The sequence below is a fragment of the Asterias amurensis genome, chromosome 1, assembly GCF_032118995.1.
Source record: "Asterias amurensis chromosome 1, ASM3211899v1".
Classification (NCBI taxonomy): domain Eukaryota; kingdom Metazoa; phylum Echinodermata; class Asteroidea; order Forcipulatida; family Asteriidae; genus Asterias; species Asterias amurensis.
This window is the reverse complement of record NC_092648.1, coordinates 19689022-19709163: the sequence shown is the minus strand read 5'-3', so window position 1 is coordinate 19709163 and position 20142 is coordinate 19689022. Positions and strand designations below refer to the sequence as shown.

Sequence of the window (20142 nt, the reverse complement as noted above, 5' to 3'; positions counted from 1 at the left end):
GGGTTTGGTTATTGGTTTATTTTGATGTTATCAAGTGTGTTTTACAGTATACTCTTGCCTTTTTTTCATACAATTTTCCATCTGTTGATTTTCTAGAGCTGGAGATAATAATATAATAGGTATCCTTATCATGTGTAATAAATTCAACCACTAGCACTTGGCAAATATTAAGGTGCTAACAAATAATTAAGAAAATCACTGCTTTTGAAATTACTTTATCATTGTATTTTGCTACTTTGCTTGTTTTTATACTTCAACCTTATGCATGTACTAGTTTAATTGAAACTTGATAGATTACTGTATTAGTTCGCATTTTAGTCTTCTTTTAAAGTTGTGTAAAACTGCTTTTTAATGCTTTTGATTTTTGTAGTGTTTTGTTTAGGCTTCTAAGTACTTTTGTAAAACATAAATTGCAATTTTTCAATTTAAGGAACGAACACCATGCAGCTGCTTCATTAAGACGTGAAACTATTGACAAATTTGGGGAGTTTAATGAATTGTTTGTTCCTCATGATCTGTGGACAGATTGTGTTACCATAAAATATTTGCCAGCATTTATTTTTGAATTAATTTAGGATGATCTTTGCCCCTTAAAATCTAACATTTTTAAGTGATTTATTTCAACTCGAGGATTTCTTCTTGACAAACAAATAAGCTCACAAAGTATGTATACATAACAAAATATTATTACTTTTAATCATCATCATTAAAAAAATTATCTTTCAATAAGCGGGTTTTCCCGATATGCATTTTACATTTCCAATGAGAGAGGCACTGTTCATTATTAAGACATCATTTAAACCACTTTCATGAATCACATACGACATTTACATGAGAGAAAGACAACAACAAAAGAACCATCATATTAATTTATTATAATTCCGATCATATTAGTGTTTCATATAAACATTTTATTGGGTTAATATTATCATTATGGTTTTTGTAAGCTCAGCGCTTTCCAGTATCCTCTTGGAAAAGTTGTACTACTGCGCTGGGATTCGAACCCACAACCCCCTGCTCTCTTGAGCAGATGTCTGAAGTAGCAGACCACAGAGCTTGCCCAGAGGCCAGCCAGTGCAACCTCATAAATAGCAGCAGGTACAAACAAAATAAATAATTAAGTATGTAGATTACAGTATTTATAGCATATTGTTGATTAGGTGAAGCTTTTTGAAACCAATGTTAATTGTCTTAATTAAAGTCAGTGGACACAATAGGTAATTACTCAAAACAATTGTCAGCATTACAGCTTTCTTGGTGACGAGCAATGGAGAGCTGTTGATAATACAAAACGTTGTGAGAAATGGCTCCATCTGAAGTAACATAGTTTTCAAGAAAGAAGTAATTTTCCACGAATTTGATTTCGAGACCTCAAAGATTGGAGGTCTCGAAATCAAGCATCTGAAAACACACAACTCTGTGTGACAAGGCTGTTTTCCCCCCCAATTATTATCTTGCAACTTTGATGACCAATTGAGTTAAAATTTTCACAGGTTTGTTATTTTGTGTATGTGTTGAGATACACCAAGTGAGAAGACTGGTCTTTGACAATTACCAAAGGTGTCCAGTGTCTTTAACGCTTTAATTTGTATATTAGGCACAAAAAACTCAATCTAAACAAACCCCATTTCCATCAGGATCTGTGGAGCTGCAGCTTTCCTTTTATCGAACATCTGCACATGTACAATGTATTCCAGATAACATTCACTATGGCAATAAAGACATCTCATTTTCAGTTGAAGCTATCTTTGCGCTTTGGAAAATAAAGCTCTGGATGGAATGAACAAAGTTTCTTTGCTTTTTAAAATATCTTTCTCTGACTGAACAATGTCAAATTTTTAAAACTCATTGTGAATTTTATTGTTTTTTTTTAAGTTGAAGTACATGTACTCCACATTGCATGTGTATTCAACATTATACTTGATAAGACAAGCTTCATATTTGTTTCATTAAGCATGTTAAGCGCCCATTTTCCCCCCAATTTGTGGCGGATTCCAGCGCTTTACAAATGCAACATTATCTTGGTTGTTTTAGGAGGATGAAAAACATTGCATAGTACATTTAACATTAGACTTGTTAAAACAAGCCGCATGTTTGTTCCATTAAGCTTGTTTAGCGCCCATTTGTGGCAGATTCTGGCACTTTACCATGTTTACAACTCTTTATCTTCGAACAAAATTAATTGTACCAAACAATTCAATATTCACTGTAAGTGTAATGATTAGTTATTCTTTCTGATTAATATAACCCTGTAATGACTACAAGTCCAATACCTGCAATAGAAGAAATGGGGCAATAAAAACTTTAGTACCTATAAGCATGGCACTTTAAGTCTTGTGACTCCAGCTCTTTCCGTCTGTCATTCAATGTTCAAATGTTTTGTTGACGTCATTAGAAATTAATATTAATTTTGGTTTGACCCATACACACCGATTTGCGTAAGCACCTGGGCCCAATTTCATAGAGCTGCTTAAGCACAAAATTTTGCTTAAGCAAAAAAGTCCTTGCTTAGTAAAATCAGATTACCGGCCAAGACTCCACTAAATTGTTATGCTAAGTAAACAACAGCTAAATACCAGTCACAAGCAATGTATGTGGCATGAAATTTTTGCCAGTAACATGTGAAAAACAAGCGAGGTATTTTTGTGCTTAAGCAATTTTTTGGCTTAAGCAGCTCTATGAAATTGGCCCCTGATACTCAGTACTTAACCGAGCTCTGTGAAAATAAATCACAGGTATAGGGGTTGGGATTTGAACCCACTACCTTTGCAATTCTAGAGCAGTGTCTTCCCAACTGGAGGTAGACCACAGAGATTGCCCGGTAGCTAGAAGCAGTTCAAATCCTATAGTTTAGCAGCGGGTGTACATTAATGTACATGGGTAAAACAAAAATCATTATTCTTTATCCCCGATGAAAATTTCCATCTATCATTAGAATTGATTAACAATACTGTAACCATTTACCAAAGTGGCTATTTCATGTTGCATGTGTCAAGAATATACAAATGTATGTGATTATTGACAGTTAACTGATGCAGAACACTGACATCTTAGGCCGAGTTCCCATTGGACTTTTTGTTTGTTAAAGTACTGGGACTTTTCTGTAGAATGACAAAACTAAATGCAATTGGGACGCACGGTAAACTGACCTCCCTGTCAACTTACCGCGACCTTCGGCCTGTTAGTTTTACATCACGGTCATGGTAAGCTGACAGAGAAGTCAGCTTTATCACAGCCGCTTAAAAGTCCAATCGGAACAGCTTTGCTCTACCGCGACTACACTGTAAAACGCTTTGCAAACGTCGCGGAATGAAAGTCCAGGTATAGGTGGGAACATACGGTAGGATTACATCAAAGCCAGTCACGGAAACTTTCCCTGAAAAGTCCAATAGATACACGGCTAAAGACTGACATTCACAGAGACCATAAGCCCTTCTCATAAACCTTCAAGCTTGAAGAAGACTTGTTCACCACTAGCTTACGTGGGGCCCCCACCATAGGGTGTGAGACCCAGAGGGGCAAGGGGGAAATACCACCCCATTATTGCAATCAAATAAACAACAAAGTACACTTAAGTAAACCAAATATTTACCAAGTAATTCACTGTCAGGCCTGTATGCTTCGTTTTTGAAAGGGCAAGGGCACCAATGTATTTTCGCCTTGGTAAAGGGCACCCATTGAGGAAATTGTAAATTTCTATTGTAGCATTTTAAGGGCACCAAGGCAATGACCAGGGGGCATGGAGGCAATCGCCTTCGTTGCCTCAGGAAAGAATCAGGCCTGCATTTATTGTAATAGGAAAGGAAAACATCACTTTGGTCATCAGGTAGTGTCTCTCTGCACCATCAGACAAGCATCAAGAATGTTCTTGCGATTCTGCTGAACTTTTTGCAGCATCAAATACGAGTCAAGCCCCTCACAGACCTGCATACAAATAAAACGCACATAAAAACCTTATAAGTATTTTGCAGTTTCTGAAGGAGCAAGGAGTACACCTTGGAACCAAGGAGGATGGAAATGTTAATAGATGGTACAACAAAATACTAACTGACTGATAGGTAAATACCAATATTAAACGACACCTCTTAATTATTTTGCAATTTCTGAAGGAGTATACCTCAGAACCAAGGAGAATGGAAATACTTAGTGGAAGGTATAAAAAATACTAACTGACTGATAGGGAAATACCAATATTGAACAACACCTCTTAATTATTTTGCAGTTTCTTATAAGGTGTACAAATAAATACTTGTGTGTGAATTAACATTACTGTATTAACAAAGTTAATATGGAGGAGTGCTACTTAGATCCAAGGATGGAATGAAATACCAATATCATACAACACCTCTTCATTATTTTGCAATTTCTGAAGGGGTACCTCTGAGGTAAGTAAACTAATTGTGTGTAAATTATCAATACTTATGTGTGAATTATCCATACTGTAAAAATTAATTTTGAGGAAGACAATTCTGATCAGAGGAGGATGGAAATGTTTTAGAAGCTACACACACAAACTAACTGACAAGGAAATGGCAATATAATTTAGAATACAGATTTACAATCAGCGTGTCCTTACTACAATGACATGCAGAACAAAAGAGAAGGAACACAAATTGTTAACAGCATAGAGAGCTATGGAAATGGCATATCAGTTGGTAGCCTGAACGTCTGACGTCATTCTTTGAGGTTCGTGAATAACGCCAGAGACCGGCCTCAAAAATTGCAAAACCGGCGTGTAGTTTGACCTCTGACCCCGGTCATTTCACATATAGATACGCAGTCAAATTCCATTGCGGACTTGAGAGCAGTGACTATTTGGACATCTATGTCACTGCACCCATCCAATGATATCATTTTATCCAATGGAATCACTGGATCTAGCGGCAGCGACCTGTCTTTATCCTTGCGTATAAAGACAGGGGCCCAGTCTAATCAGTTGGTTGAACAGGGTGAATGGGAGACTTTTGGGACGCTTGGTGGCAGCAGACTTGCCAGGTAAAATCCATTGTTCTCGGTCATGTGCGCACGCTCAGAACTATGTAAACAATGGAAATTTACCTGGTAAGTCTGCTGCCACCTAGCGTCCTAAAGTCTCCATTAGAACTAAGTGTGGTTCTCTATAATTACAGCTGTAACTACATGTATGCTATGTTGATGAAGATAGGAGCCAATAGGTAGTAGAATACGGATTCACAATCAGCATGTCTCAAACACAATGACATGCAGGGTAAAGACATAGGCAATAACAAAAGATAAGGAACACAAATTGATAACACATAGAGCTAAGGAATTGGTATTTCAGTTGGTTAAACAGGGTGAATTTAGAATAAAATGTAGTTCTCAATAAACACAGCTCTGCCATGCTGATGAAAAATGGGTGGTCGAAAAGGAGGTGGTTGATGATCAGCACAGGCCCATCTGCTAGGCAGTAACTTGATGACTCAGCATTAACAGTAACACCAGTCCAGCATACAATGTGTAGTTAAAACTGTTAAAACACCACTTCTCAACTTTCCCCGTGGGCAACTAAACTAGATTTCTTGCTGTTTAGATATGAAAGAAATTTTAACGTGTTAATTCATTTTTGATTTTGGGTTGAACAAAGAAAAATTGACTCAAGCAGGATTTGAACCATAGACCTCCAGGTTAATAGGTTGCTCTAACCTGAGCTATCTAGCCCTATGTTGGCAGTCTAATTTTTCTTTACTCATCTAAAACTTAAAATGTCTTGTATTTTCCCATTGGGTTGTTGGTTAGTATAGTGAATAGAGGTCTAAAAGTCTTGTCTTCACAACCAAAATTAATAAATGAAATAATAAATGAACAAATAAAGAAATTTCCCCTACCTTAGTTTTCTCATTACTCCCTTGAGGTTTGAAAGTGGATGTCAACATAGGACCATTGAGCTGAACCTCAAGGGTCTTGTCAAGAAGTTTCTTTCTGAATGCCTTGAAACTCCTCTTCTCATTCTCCTGAATAGAATCAAATGAATTGAAATAATATAAATTGACTGGAGTGGGATTTAAACCAATGTGTTAAATAAACATGCCAGCGCTCTACCAACATATGCTGGTGGTCTCCTTTTTTTGTCAGTATCTTTGTTTTGGGGGTGTAAAAATAATATGCAGTTTGCTAGAACAAAAGGTTTGCCTCAGTCTTTCTGACAGATACTGTTGAGTTCAATCAGTACCTTCTTTCTGTTAAAGCCATTGGACACTTTCGGAACGGAAACAAAATTAAAAGTTCACAGATTTACAAGTAACTTACAGGGTTTACAGAAGGTAATGATAAAAGACTTCTCTTGAAATATTATTCCATGAAATGCTTTACTTTTTGAGAAAACATGAAAACAATATCAATTCTCGATATCGAGAACTACGGATTTATTTTAAACACATGTCATGACACAGCGAAACGTGCGGAAACAAGAGTGGGTTTTCCCGTTATTTTCTCCCGACTCCCATGACCGATTGAGCCTAAATTTTCACAGGTTTGTTATTTTATATATAAGTTGTGATACACGAAGTGTGGGCCTTGGACAATACTGTTTACCGAAAGTGTCCAATGGCTTTAAGCCCATGGTCATATTTGTGGAGTAATTACAAAAGGTACATGTTTACTCTCCCTTTAAATGGCCTCCTTATGTAAATTTTAAACATATTTTGACGCTTTGTAAGTTCCAAATAACCCAGCCAAAACAATAAAGCTGAAAGCCTTTTAGTCACCTTGGCATTTGCTTGTGAATGTCTGACCGATGGTGATATGGCAGCTAGGATTGGGGCATTCCTGGTATGGAGTTCATGTCTGTCTACCTGCGGTACACTGTTCGTCTTCACTGGCTGTTCTAGAGCCTTGTTAAATTTAGTAGATCTTTGCTGTTTTCCAGTCCGTACACTCTTTTTCATTTTTCCACAGTCATCAGGCATGGACAGTTTTTGGGAGACTGATTTGCCATTCTCCTGCTGAACAGTCCTTGCATTTCTCTTCATGCCTGTTCTTGACCCTTCTTGAACCGGTATCAGCGAATCAGAGTCTACTGCTTCTTGTTGTTCATTCGGTCTTTCCTTTCTGAATTCCTGCCCTTTCTTGATAAACTCAGCACTTTGATTCGACTCATCATCTGCAAGATTTGGTGAGAAGTGTGACGAGTTGACCTTATCGCTGTCAGTGTCTGCATCAGTTGATTGTTGTCGCTGTTTCTTCTTGAGTCTCGTTGAGATTCTTGTAGTTGCTTTATGTTTATCACTGACATGTCCGTCACCCTTTGAGCTGCTGTCATCTTGACGCAAAACCGTTTCCTTCGCAGGATGCCCAGTAATGCATTCACTGATGCGCTTTTTATGCCCGTCTGCAAAGTTAGGGTCAGTTTCCTCAGTTACAATTAGTTTTGGTTCTCCACTTTGTGACTGTTTTTCTCGTTTGAGCTTTTTGTTACTTTTATTCGCCCAGAGACATTTTCTGAGTGTTGATGACGAGTTCTGTCGTTCCTGTTTTTCCTCATCCTGAAAATCATCTCCGGAATTATTAGATGAACCAACTACACCAGAAATGACTTCTTGCTCTTCAGGTTCCATACCGGCTAACAGACGTTTATTTTGTTCATCTTTGGCGCGTAAGAAACCAAGAAATCTACGCCGGAAAGCACTCGACTTAACTCTTGTTACAATATCGGTGCGCCCGTGTGTGGGTATGAAACACTCTGCCAGTACCTGCGATATGTTCAGACTCTGTAGTTCTCTTGTCATATTTTTGGCAAGTAGAGCTTTCCAATTATGTGGTGAATGGGGGGTAGATTGGTTTTCTTGGCGGTTGTCGTCCGTAGGGGGTTTCCCCTGACTGCCTGATGCATTTTTCAAACTGATGGCCACAACTTGACAAAGACTGTATTCTTCTTCATCAGTCCATTCATTGGAAGCCGCTTCTGATGTAGACTTCACCTCAACCTTTCCTTTCTTCTTTTCTGTAAAAAGAACCACCCACAACTTTGTGTCAGTATTGTAAGAAACTTACTAAGTAACATTAAGTAACATCAGCATGGCATGACAGGTAAAATATGTTTGTGACTGACCAGAATTTTTTATACTGTACATGTTCTAGTGCAATTCAACCATGTCGGTTGTCATACTGTTCATTCCTTTGTAATGTTTTTATGAAATAAACCAATCAATATAATATAATATAAAATACAGAAGTGTGCATTTGAAGGGATCAATAAAATGTATCATAAAATGTATGCAGTCACTATAAGTCACATTTTTGTTGCAGTTCTGAGGCTTGATTTCACAAAGCACTAAAGGACAAGTCACACTGCAGCATTCAGCCATAACGAAATCGATAACGATCAAGACGCAAAGAGAATGCATTCTATAGGTTGAAATGCTCCACACAAATACATCCACGCTCATTCAACCAATCAAGGCGTGCATTTTTTCGTTCTCGTTTTCGTTCTTGTTATCGGGGCCTGTGTGACCGGGCCTTAAAGAGTCATGTATAGAGGAGTTGTCATTATAGTCATAGTGAGTTGTATTGCGACATGAAACTTTGCTTAGCAATTTGAATTATAATTTGAATTATGATACACCTAAGATAAATATTAAAGGAACACGTTGCCTTGGATCGGACGAGTCGGTCAAAACAAAAGCGTTTGTAACCGTTTTTTATAAAATGTATATGGTTGGAAAGATGTTGTAAAAGTAGAATACAATGATCCACACAAGTTTGCCTCAAAATTGCGTGGTTTTCCTTCTACTGTGCGAACTAACATAGTCGGCCATTTATGGGAGTCAAAATTTTGACCCCCATAAATGGCCGACGTGTTAGTCGACAAGGTAAAAGGAAAACCACGCAATTTCGAGGCATGTTTGTGTGGATCATTATATTCTACTTTTACAACATCTTTCTACCCATATGCATTTTATAAAAAACGGTTACAAACGCTTTTCAAAGACCAACTCGACCGATCCAAGGCAACGTGTTCCTTTAATTAGCTCTTTGTTTGTGAAATTAAGCCCCTAACGACCCCTGGCAATATGCGCAGTGTACTCACATGTGCCTATCTTTGGTGTCATTTTGGGTGGTAAAATCGTATACAAACATGGACAAAAGAGAGTTGACACCCCAAATTACACACATTATTCGGAGGGCCATTCTGTATTGTGTAAGAAGTCAATAGTTCCCCCTTGCATACGCGAAACTATAGGTACGCTTAGGTCACGTGTGCTTTTTACGCACAGTTTTTTGTCCAATGATCTGCCTCCTTTTTGAGAGTGTAACGTCATATGCAATGGGTCTATAAGCCCAATTACATCCAGGGCTGTTTCAGAATAATGGTTGATTTGACACGGAATGATTCTACGGTTAAAAATAATTTGAAAAACAAACTTGATTCACTTCAAGAGAACTATACATACTATACACATGTCTTCTCTTATTGGCCCAGCCCTCTTTGGTGTAAGTTGTAGATGTCTCATTATCAGATTGCTCTGCCTGAGGACTGACAAAGGTCCAAGGAATTAAGTCACCATCTTCAAGAAGGTCCAATGAGGAGGAGGAGCGCAGTCTCTTCAGTGGTCCAGCTGACATTGTAATTACTCTGTGCTTCCTGGTAAATGTGAACAACAGAAGTAGTTAATAGTTTGGTAAAAAATTATTTCAGTTAGATTGACTGTGTTGGGGGGGGGGGGGGGGGGCGACTGTGTCGGGGGGGCGACTGTGTCGGGGGGCAACTGTGTCGGGGGGGGGGGCGACTGTGTCGGGGGCGACTGTGTCAGGGGGCGACTGTGTCGGGGGGCGACTGTGTCAGGGGGCGACTTTGCGGGGGGCGACTTTGCAGGGGGAGACTTTGCAGGGGGGCACAGTGTTTTCTTTCCTAGATTTATCGAACCTGAGTTTGTGTCCATTCCAGGACTCAATTAAGATGTACTGCTTGAAAAATTCCTTTGGTATTTTCATATTTTTTAGTCTGTCTTTTTTTTCATGTTCAGCGCCCTACACTAGAGCATGTTTATGTTGGGCGCGATTGGTCAATCTGCGCGATCAACCGATCGCGCTGCACTATTGAACAATCAAATTGATTAAGATCAATTGGTCGCGCAGCAATCGGTCGATCGCGCAACAATCGGTCGATCGCGCAATGACATTTTAGCGCGATTGACCGATTGCGCTACGAGTATTATTGAAAATATTTTAACTATATTTTTTTACCATAATTATTGTAGCCTTAATTATTTTCCGAACAACATCTGGGGGCGACTTTGCTAGGGGGGCGACATTGGCTGGGGGCGACATTGTCAGGGGCGACTTTGCTAGTGGGCGACATTGTTTGGGGGCGAGATTGCCAGGGGGCGACTTTGTTTCAACCCGGGGCGAGCCGGGTAGGGGGCGACTTTGTTTCAACCCGGGGCGAGCCGGGTAGGGGGCGACTTTGTTTCAACCCGGGGCGAGCCGGGTAGGGGGCGACTTTGCAGGGGGTGACTTTGTTGGTGGCGAGCTTGTCAGGTGGCAAGATGACCAGCATTCTATCTCATGATCTAGCGCCCCCGCCATAGATTTTCCTACATTTTTGACACTGAAAGTCAGTGTTTTCTGTAAACTTTTTACACAGTGCATCGTTATAAATAAGAGTATTATAATAATTGACTTACGACGAGCTGGCTTCCTCGGGCCTAGCCCCATAAATCGGTCCAATCCACTTCGTATCGGAAAATCATCTGAAACTCTCATGCAAGCCTAGCTCTGGCGCGCCCTCTGTCGGAAGTTATCATTTGATAGTGACGTCGAAACCAGAACCAAGATGGCGCCGCTCATGAAGTTTACAAATGTCACCGAAAATGCCAGATCAAAATCAAGCTATATCATGAAAGTTTATCGTGAGTTCAAACCTTTCTTCTGCATAATACTGACGATGTCTTTACCCACTCTCACCGAAGGCTCTGACATCAATCCATTTCAGCCATGTAAGTACCATCTGCTGCAGTAGCACTCGCTAGTTAGAGAGTCGACTAACGACTTTGTTGTTGTTTCTCTCTTGTCTATGTGTTATGTATGAAGCCCTATTGGTGCCACTTGACAAGTGCATATATTGTTTCACTGAATGAGATGTATTTCACAGCACCGCCACATATCTTGCGGCCGGCACTTATTATCTCGCGGCCGCCACTTATTATCTTGCGGCCGCCACTTAGTATCTTGCGGCCGCCACTTACTATCTCGCGGCCACCACTCATTATCTTGCGGCCGCCACTTATTATCTTGCGGCCGCAACTTATTATCTCGCAGCCGCCACTTAGTATCTTGTGGCAACCACTTATTATCTCGCGGCCTCCACTTAGTATCTTGTGGCCGCCACTTGTTATCTTGCGGTCGCCACTTAGTATCTCGCGGCCGCCACTTATTATCTTGCGGCTGCCACTTAGTATCTTGCGGCCGCTACTTATTATCTTGCGGCCGCCACTTAGTATCTTGTGGCCGCCACTTAGTATCTTGCCACTTATTATCTTGCGGCTGCCACTTAGTATCTTGCGGCCGCTACTTATTATCTTGCGGCCGCCACTTAGTATCTTGCGGCCGCCACTTAGTATCTTGTGGCCGCCACTTAGTATCTTGCTGCCACAACTTCAAGTTGTGTAATTGAAAACAGGTATTGGGACAGGTTGTCATTCATAAAGACGTAAAGTCATGCAAAAGTTGTCGGTATTTTGCAATGTTGGACAACATGGAACGGGATTTATTAAAACAAGTTTATTTCCAGCTTGGATTAAATTACAGGGAAAAACTGTGCTCTTTAGCAGCCAATCATAGAATCATAATCAGTATGCGGACCCTAAAGCGTGAATTGAGAAAGCTTGGACTTTTCAGAAGAAAACACAAATCTGACTTGTTAGATGTTGCCATGTTTATTGTTAAAACTAAAACAGACCAAGGAAATCACCAAGGATACAGATGGCTGCATTCGAAATGTTTAAGTGGCGGCCGCAAGATACTTAGTGGTGGCGGCCGCAAGATAATAAGTGGCGGCCGCAAAATAATAAGTAGTGGCCGCAACTTACTAAGTGGCGGCCGCAAGATAATAAGTGGCGGCCGTGAGATAATAAGTGGCGGCCGCAAGATACTAAGTGGCGGCCGCGAGATAATAAGTGGCGGCCGCGAGATAATAAGTGGCGGCCGCAAGATAATAAGTGGTGACCGCAAGATAATAAGTGGCGGCCGCAAGATACTAAGTGGTGGCCGCAAGATATAAGTGGCTGTGCTGTGAAATACATCTCATTCAGTGAAACATACATGCACTTGTCAAGTGGCACCAATAAGGCTTCATAGTTATGTGCCATACCAATTGGGATGGGAACACAATCTTTCATTTCGTGAGAAAAAAAACCCTGTAATCATTCAACAACACCAACATCATTTTCAGTCAATCTAATGAAGACTTTTAAGTTCTTTCTTATCATGAAAAACAAAACATTTGAATTTAATAACTAATTTTAGTTCCAATAACTTTATATAACTGACCAGACCACGGAGATGGACTGAGGTATTGAATTGTATTTGTATTTTTGTATTTGTATTTGTATTTGTATTTGCACACATTTATTTCATTGCTGCCTACTAAACACTTACACATTTTACAAAGTTTTATAATTATATTCAAATTATGAGTAGTGTACAGTATTACTTAGTATCTTAGGATATGAAAGTTTGCAATGATTTAGATAGTTATTTATTTGGAAGCTTTTAAAAGGGACTGGTTTAGACAACCATGGAGGTAGCATTAGACAACTTGATGGTTCGAACAACTAGATTGATGGCCAAGACAAGTCAATGGTTGAATGGCCGATCTCTGTCACTGACATGTTTATACTTAAATTTTCTGTATAATAACACAATAAATCCTGTACTTCTGTAATTCATTCGGGAACCTCAATAAATGTTCTGAAGATGTAATTTGATTTAGTTTATTTGATTAACACAACACACACTACAAAAAGTAAGGTTATAAAATAAACATGGAGCCCAACAAATTTACAACTACACATTTATTAAGTCTGCCAATTGATTGGAATCGCTCAAACAGTGAGTCACATGTAAGATTTATCTTTGTTAGTTTACTAAAAAGGTAGTCCTATATCTTGGGAAAAAATTATTTAGTTTTAATTTGTTTATTTGTTGTTTTCACCTGCAGATTATGGAGAGCCAGCGATAGGACAGAGAACCTGTCCTGGGTTGTACTGCGGCCGTCAGCAGATCTTCAATAACACTTACATTGATAATGACACGTATGGATCATGTGGGGTAAGCTTACTCCTGGAACTATGAGGTTCGTTCCGCTATCGTCTCCACGAATTGTTCGTGGAGGCGATAGCTGAACGAATATTCGTGGAGAGGATAGCAGAACGAACCTCATAGTTCGAGGAGTAGGGTAAAGCTGGTATTGACTTGTTGTAAGTTGTAGTTGCTCATTGTTTGACTCCATTCATTATATACTACATGCCTGGAATTTCATCTTTGAGAGGGCAAGGCCATTTTCATTGTTGCAAAGGGCACTTCCATTGAAAAATCTGGAAGTCTGTTAGAAACTTTTGAAGGGGCACCAAGGCCAAGACCAGGGGCAACAGGTCATGACCTCTGTTTAATTCCAGGCCTGACAGTACACAGCCAACTTGATAATTTTCAATATCTGTCTTAACACTGCACTTGAATGTATTTAGTACTATGTCTATTAGGTCTAAAGCCCGGTTCATACTTCCTGCGAATGCGAATGCGATGCGAATTTGATGTGAATTTGGTGTCATAACTCTCCTTTTGTAGCAATATTCACAATTGAGTTGCTGAGAGTTGAACTGCTGCGAATTATTTGTTGCAAATTTGTGACGTCAACACTAGATTCGTATTCGCATGAATTCGCGGGAAGTATGAACCGGGCTTCACTGTACAAAAAATAGAACCGCACATCTCTGTATGTAAGGCAGACAGGATGGGCTAACTTTAAGTAACCTTCTTTTCAACTTCTCCAGACGACATCAATGCCATTGTCAAAATGGATTTATTTCCACTGTATTAGTTTTTTCACTATTTTTATCCACAGAAAGTAGACAGTAGTCAGGTCATTAGCCATTGTCGTTGAACTGTCAGTTTGTTGAAATTTTGTATTTTGTAGTGTTTTGTTTGAATCGAGGCAATTTTCATTTACAGTGTGTGACACTAAGATTTGTATTCTATTTATCTGTCTATCTATTATTCATTTCTTTTTGATTTTGCTGCAGGCTTGTCCACGTGGTAATCGCAGGAACAATGAGTCGATCTGCGTGCCTTGTACGTCATCTCCGATAGTGTACGACTGGCTGTATATTGGATTCATGGTTGTTCTCTCGCTTGGTCTGCATCTATTTTTCATTGACTTCTTCTCCAAAGGATACCGGTGAGCTCACTCTTACTGTTACGTCACGTTTTTTGAAATATGTTTGTTTAATTTTTCTTTTAATGCAAGTCCCCAGACACACAAGGCCTGAAGGCCACTTCAAGGTGTGGGCTACAATTATTCTTTTCCAGGGGCCGTTCCCACCTACTCCTGGGGCTGAAACAAGGGTAAAACCATTTGACGGTTCATACAGATGTAGACTTGGGTATCATCCATTAGAAGCCTGGCTGGTAGAGCAGAAAGCACTACCTCCCCAATTGAAGAAAAAATTGGTTGATATCCATTTCTGAGACATAGATCGCCGAAGTCACAAGATGCGGAACTGAAGCTTTATTTATTGTTGGAATGTGAAATTGCACGGGCGCCCTTTCTGCAAGTGAATGTTTTGTTTCCCGTTGATAGGAATGGTCATTGTTTGTACTGATCTATTGTATCAAAAGAGTTACGTGCCGAAAGGAGAAAGAGTTAAACAAGAGCAAAGTTGTTATAAACACCAGTTCTTTTCAGCACCACCTTAACTTACAAGAGAGAGAATTCTTGTGCTTCTCCTTGGTGTTGTGACACACCTAACTGTGTATTTTCCAACATAGAGAGGTTCAAATCGTACTTAAATAATAACCTGATCCTTTGCACCTGAAGCTGCGAATTCTTACAATCCTGACAAAAGATTTGTGTGTTTTTATTTTTGGCAGTATCTTGATACTTCTTGGAGCTGCAATTGTAGAATGCAGTGGAGCGGTTATTCTAACACTACTCCTGATTGAGCCTAGAGGTAAAATTATCATTTGTCTACGTTTTCACGAAGAGCCACATTTGTAGCCATGGGATCAAGCTAAATGAGTCATTTGTCAGAAATATGATTATGGAGAAACAAACCAAAACAGTCCAACAGGGGTGAACTGTTTAAAAAATATTAACCCCTTCCTAATGTATGACATCAAAATGGGGTTAAAATTAGCATTGAAAGAAAATGTGCTGATGTATGTTCAACAAATAACTCAACTTTAAAACTCCTTTTTCTCAGTTGCATTCTTTCTCATCTCTTGGTGTACCAGAGAAGGTACATGTATCAACATGGGGCAGTGGACACTATTGGTAATGGGGAGAGGTTATGGTATAAATTATTGTAAGAAACGGATCCCTCTAGGGTAACATGGTTTTCAAGGAAGAAGTAATTTTCCACAAATTTGATATTTGGGACCTCATATTTAAAATTTGAGGTCTCAAAATCAAGCAGCTGGAAGCACACAACTTCGTGTGACAAAGGTGTTTTTTCTTTCATTATTATCGCGGAACTTCGATGACCAATTGAGCTCAAATTTTCACAGGTTCGTTATTTTATGTGAGAAGACTGATCTTTGACAATCACCAATTTAAAAAAAATAAACAAAATTCATACTCGGTACAAAAAGAGGTTATTACCAAGTTGAGTTATGCATTTCACTTTATATAGGGAGGCATACAAGTCACTGTTTCCACAGATTTTTGTTCTCCCTGATTAATTTTCCCCTTTCTTAAATATTTAGGTCAACTACAGATACACACCTGTGGGGTACAAATGCTATCGGACTGGTATACCATGCTCAACAACCCGACCCCAGACTACACAAATACACTACACTGCACACAAGAGGCTGTTTATCCATTGTAAGTTTAATCCCCTTATCGTAAATTTGTGATAATTTGTCAGTCTAAAAACTCACTCATTTTAAAGTTTATACCGAGTAAGTTACCGAGTAGTAGAAATATTTCCTTCTCAAATAGTGCCAAAGTGTAGCAATATACAGACCCCCAAATCACAGCTAAAAACCCTGACCATCATTAGGTCCCTCTCTACATACCCTGCCAAATACAACAGTATGCAACACAGTTGAAATGAGGATCATACCAAATGCAACAAAATGCAACAAGGAATTTTGTTGCATTGTGCAGGCATGTTGTTTTTGTTAGGACAGGACTGATCAATGGTGCTTGCCCTGCTAAATACAACAGTGGGCACATACATGTGTAGTGGTGACTTTGGCTAATATGTGGGACCATGAACTCGGTCAAATGCAACAAATTTCATCAAGATATGACCTTGAGTTGACTATGGGGGCTCCATGAGTTGACTGACAAATCTAATAAAATGCAACACCAACATGAATTTACTTGACTCTGAAATGCAACAAGAATCTGAGTTCACAGCTAAATGCAACAGATTACAACAACTGTATATACCATGTGGTGCATGTTGTTGCCGTTAGCATCATTATGGCTTTCAAAGCACCTACCAAATGCATATTGTTGTTATAATTGTTATAATTATTATTGAAAGCAAAATTGAATTCATTAATAGCTAACAAGAAGCCCTAGTTGGAGTGGATTAGGGACAATGCATGAATATGGACATGTGTTAATGAAGCTGAATAAATTTTTGCTAAAAATTGCCGGGAAAACCTATACAATATTTTCGGTTCTCTATTTCAGGTACACCATTATCTTCATTATCTACTCATTTGAGCTTCTACTGATGATGTTATTCAGACCTATCCTCTCGGTTAAACTTTGTAAGAACCAGGGCAGAAACTCCATCTACGCTGCGCTCTACTTCCTGCCGATACTCGTCCTATTTCATGCAGTGTTTGCCGGCTTAGTATGTAAGTCCAGTTATATTACATTTGTTCATGCAGCGAGCCCAATTTCATAGCTTTTTTCCCTTCGAATTCCGCGCTTACGATCACGATTCCAGCTTACGTGCAAGTGCCGAGTATCTGCGCTATCCTTGTAAGCATATCATGCCTATGTGCAGAAGCCAAAATTTACTGCTAACCTGTGAAATACGCTTGCCGTAAGCACAGAAGTCCCTGCTTCCACAAGCGCCGATTCTGTGCTTACGGTAAGCAGAGCCATGAAATTGGGCCCTGATGTGCATAAACCATTTTGAGATATGTCGGACACAATATTACAATACTATAAGGTTTGGGTAAATCTGTCTGTATACACCCAAACCATACCTCAAAAAGGCTAATGACAACCTCGTAAAGCGAGAAAGCAAGAGCAGATTTGTTACAAAACTTTTCAAAGAAGTTAAATAGATTTGCATCAGGGATAAAGAATATTGTTTGGTCTACTCATACACCGGAGTCGGGCATTTCCTTTGCTTAGGCATCTTGGATGGGTTTCAAAGCCACAACCTTTGCCATTCTAGGACAGATGTCTTACCAAGATAAACATTTTGTACATGTGACACGGTAGTTTGACTGGTACCTTATTTTGTGAAGCATAGTCAAATAAGTTGCTGGATGAAATTTGGCCCAAGCTCCAACATAGTCCAATAATCACCCCTAAATTACCGGAGTTCTGATGTTTTCAAACATGTACATTCTTTAAAGGGTCTGGGTACTTTTAACACAATGTCCGAAGATTTACATTTTGAAGAAAAGCTTCCCTTAAAATATGACTTGCTGAGGTGCTGTAGTTTTTGAGAAATGAGTCAAACAATTCCACGAAAATTATCTGTGGACATTATGTTGTGTGTTAACAAAAGTGCCCCAAAACTATAAAACACTTTTTTTGTCTTTCTCCTTTTCCTTTAGACTACTCCTTTCCTCACATACTGATAATCACATCCCTTGTGACGCACGCCATCCATTTCGCTTATTCTGAAATTGAGGTGAGTGAGATTCAAGTATCATTGATCGTTGTCTCTTTCCATGTCCTAATATTGAATATAACCAGCAATCTCTCGATCTAAAGAAGTGTGTGAAAATAACTGCACAGTAATGCTTCTTCAGATTTTAAGATAACTTATCAAGATTTAACATATCGCTTTTTCACGCTTGAAGGGTGTCCCAAGCGCTTCAAATTATTATCCCTGGTCATTGGGCCTTTAATCATTCCTTAAACCACGTCAGCTCCTTGAGGAATATACAGCCTTGTGAAACAAATGCGCTACTCTGCTAAATCAATCACAAGAACCATCTGTGCCCTCACAGGTACCCATTTACCCCTGGGTGGAGAGAAGCAGTTATAGTTAAGTGTCTAGCTCAGGGACTCAAGTGTCATGACCGGGATTTGAACCCACATTCTGCTGAACAGAATCAGCAGAGCTTGAATTCGGTGCTCTTACCCCACAACATGTAAGCAACATCCAGCTCAGATGCTGAAGAAAATTAGAGCTTACTAATCAAATCAAATCTTAATAAAACCAAAACTTCCCTTCAAAAACACTTGCTAAATTTGAAAAATTATTTCCACAAACGGTATTTCCGAAAACCTTATATCCACAAACCTTATTTCTACATGTAAATGTTTTCCCACTATGCAGTTTCAAATCATACTTTATAAGATGATTATTTAAAATAGCATCGTTCAATGATTAGGGGCTCTTTTTGTTTAAAATGGCCCCCAAAACTTAAAGCATGTGTTTGTTCTTTTAGTTTCTTATTTGTATTGTACAAATAAAAAAATATAATCGTTATAATTGTTATCAATCCACAGAGCCCAAAGAAGCTCATTTCCAAGACACGTCACCTGGTCATTCTTCTTGCCCACTGGCTGTGTCATGCCTTCGGTATCATCTCACTGACAAGACTTGCCAATCCTTCCTTCAACCTGCCAATGCTCTCATTGGTTCTCTTGCCAGTAGTGTTCTACCTCTCTACGGAAAAGTTCACCGAACCGTGCCGAATCCAGTCGGGCGAGGTGTGAACATTGTCCAAGACGAAACTAGGTGTACATAGCAGACTTCATATTTATATTAACTAAGAGTGGGGGATGACTACGCTAATTGTCCAAGATGGACCTAGGTGTATAGCGGACTACATATTTATAGAAACTAAGAGTAGTAGAAACTAAGAGTCGCGGACTTCACTACTTGTCCAAGATGGACCTACATGTAGGCGGTATAGCTCATAAAAACTAAGAGTGGACGAAACACAATGCTAACAGCAAGTCTATGTTGGATGCGACTGCGTTTAAAAAACAGGTTTCTTCATGATATAAGCCAGAAAAGAAGACGCTTGGTATGTACTGTGGGAGCATATTTTGGAGCCTAGACCATCATTCCTTATTGAAGCAGCTCTCTTCAACATTCGTAGAGCTGTGCAAATTGGAACTGATAAAGAAGTTGGCATCTTGCTTATAAAAAGTAACATCTGCAAGTAAACATTTGTTTGTTTCCATTCAAAATCACTTCATTGCCCAACCCTAACCATACAACAGCCTTCTGTTTTGCCAAAATGAAGGATTAAGAAATACTGAGGAAAGATTAAGAAGAACTGAGGGCTGTAACAATAGCTTGTTCACAGGGCCAGGCTTTCCAATGTTATCCAGGTCCAAACAATTTGGTTTGGAGTGACAGAGGAGAAGAGGAAATGTGAGGATTGAGATCATGTTATGTAGGCAAGTGGGCCTAGAGAGTAATTAAAAATAAAGTTAAAGTTAAATTACGGTTTCAAAAAAGAATGATTGGTGTACAAAATGTAAACTTACTCCTCATCATATGACATCACACTTGATGCTCCTGTGACCATAATCCTTTATTCATTAATACCTCAAACAGTTTTGCTATTCCTATTGGTGGAGAGCGCGCTACGTGGGGGTGTTTAAACCTTTGATAATGACCAGTGTTTATAACCGGTTGTGAGCGGACACTCCGCACTAGTCTTGGTGCAAGACGTTTCTTGTTACAGGCGATACGAGCGCTTTTGGTAAGTTGGCCGCGCTGTGTGTGAAAGGAAAACAAG

General features: G+C 39.4%; 2 protein-coding genes across 3 annotated transcripts; one reads left to right on the top strand and one right to left on the bottom strand.

Moving 5' to 3' along the window:
* Positions 1-2: 2 nt before the first annotated feature.
* On the bottom strand, positions 3-10752 carry LOC139934625 (uncharacterized). Of its 2 annotated transcripts, none has more exons than XM_071928963.1 (5): positions 10644-10752; positions 9411-9601; positions 6726-7960; positions 5847-5972; positions 3-3924 (listed from the first exon to the last, which is right to left on the bottom strand). In XM_071928963.1, exons 2-5 carry the CDS (start codon positions 9580-9582, stop codon positions 3823-3825), a joined length of 1635 nt encoding a protein of 544 aa, XP_071785064.1. In that variant the 5' UTR covers positions 9583-9601; positions 10644-10752; the 3' UTR covers positions 3-3822. The 2 variants fall into 2 exon arrangements, with proteins under 2 accessions (XP_071785064.1, XP_071785151.1); XM_071929050.1 differs by having other exon boundaries at positions 5847-5969.
* A 27-nt stretch (positions 10753-10779) lies between these two features.
* LOC139934743 (JNK1/MAPK8-associated membrane protein-like) lies at positions 10780-20130 on the top strand. Its single transcript, XM_071929175.1, has 8 exons — positions 10780-10955; positions 13178-13287; positions 14259-14413; positions 15106-15185; positions 15940-16060; positions 16883-17052; positions 17992-18068; positions 18896-20130. Exons 1-8 carry the CDS (start codon positions 10793-10795, stop codon positions 19103-19105), a joined length of 1086 nt encoding a protein of 361 aa, XP_071785276.1. The 5' UTR covers positions 10780-10792; the 3' UTR covers positions 19106-20130.
* The last annotated feature ends 12 nt before the right edge of the window (positions 20131-20142 follow it).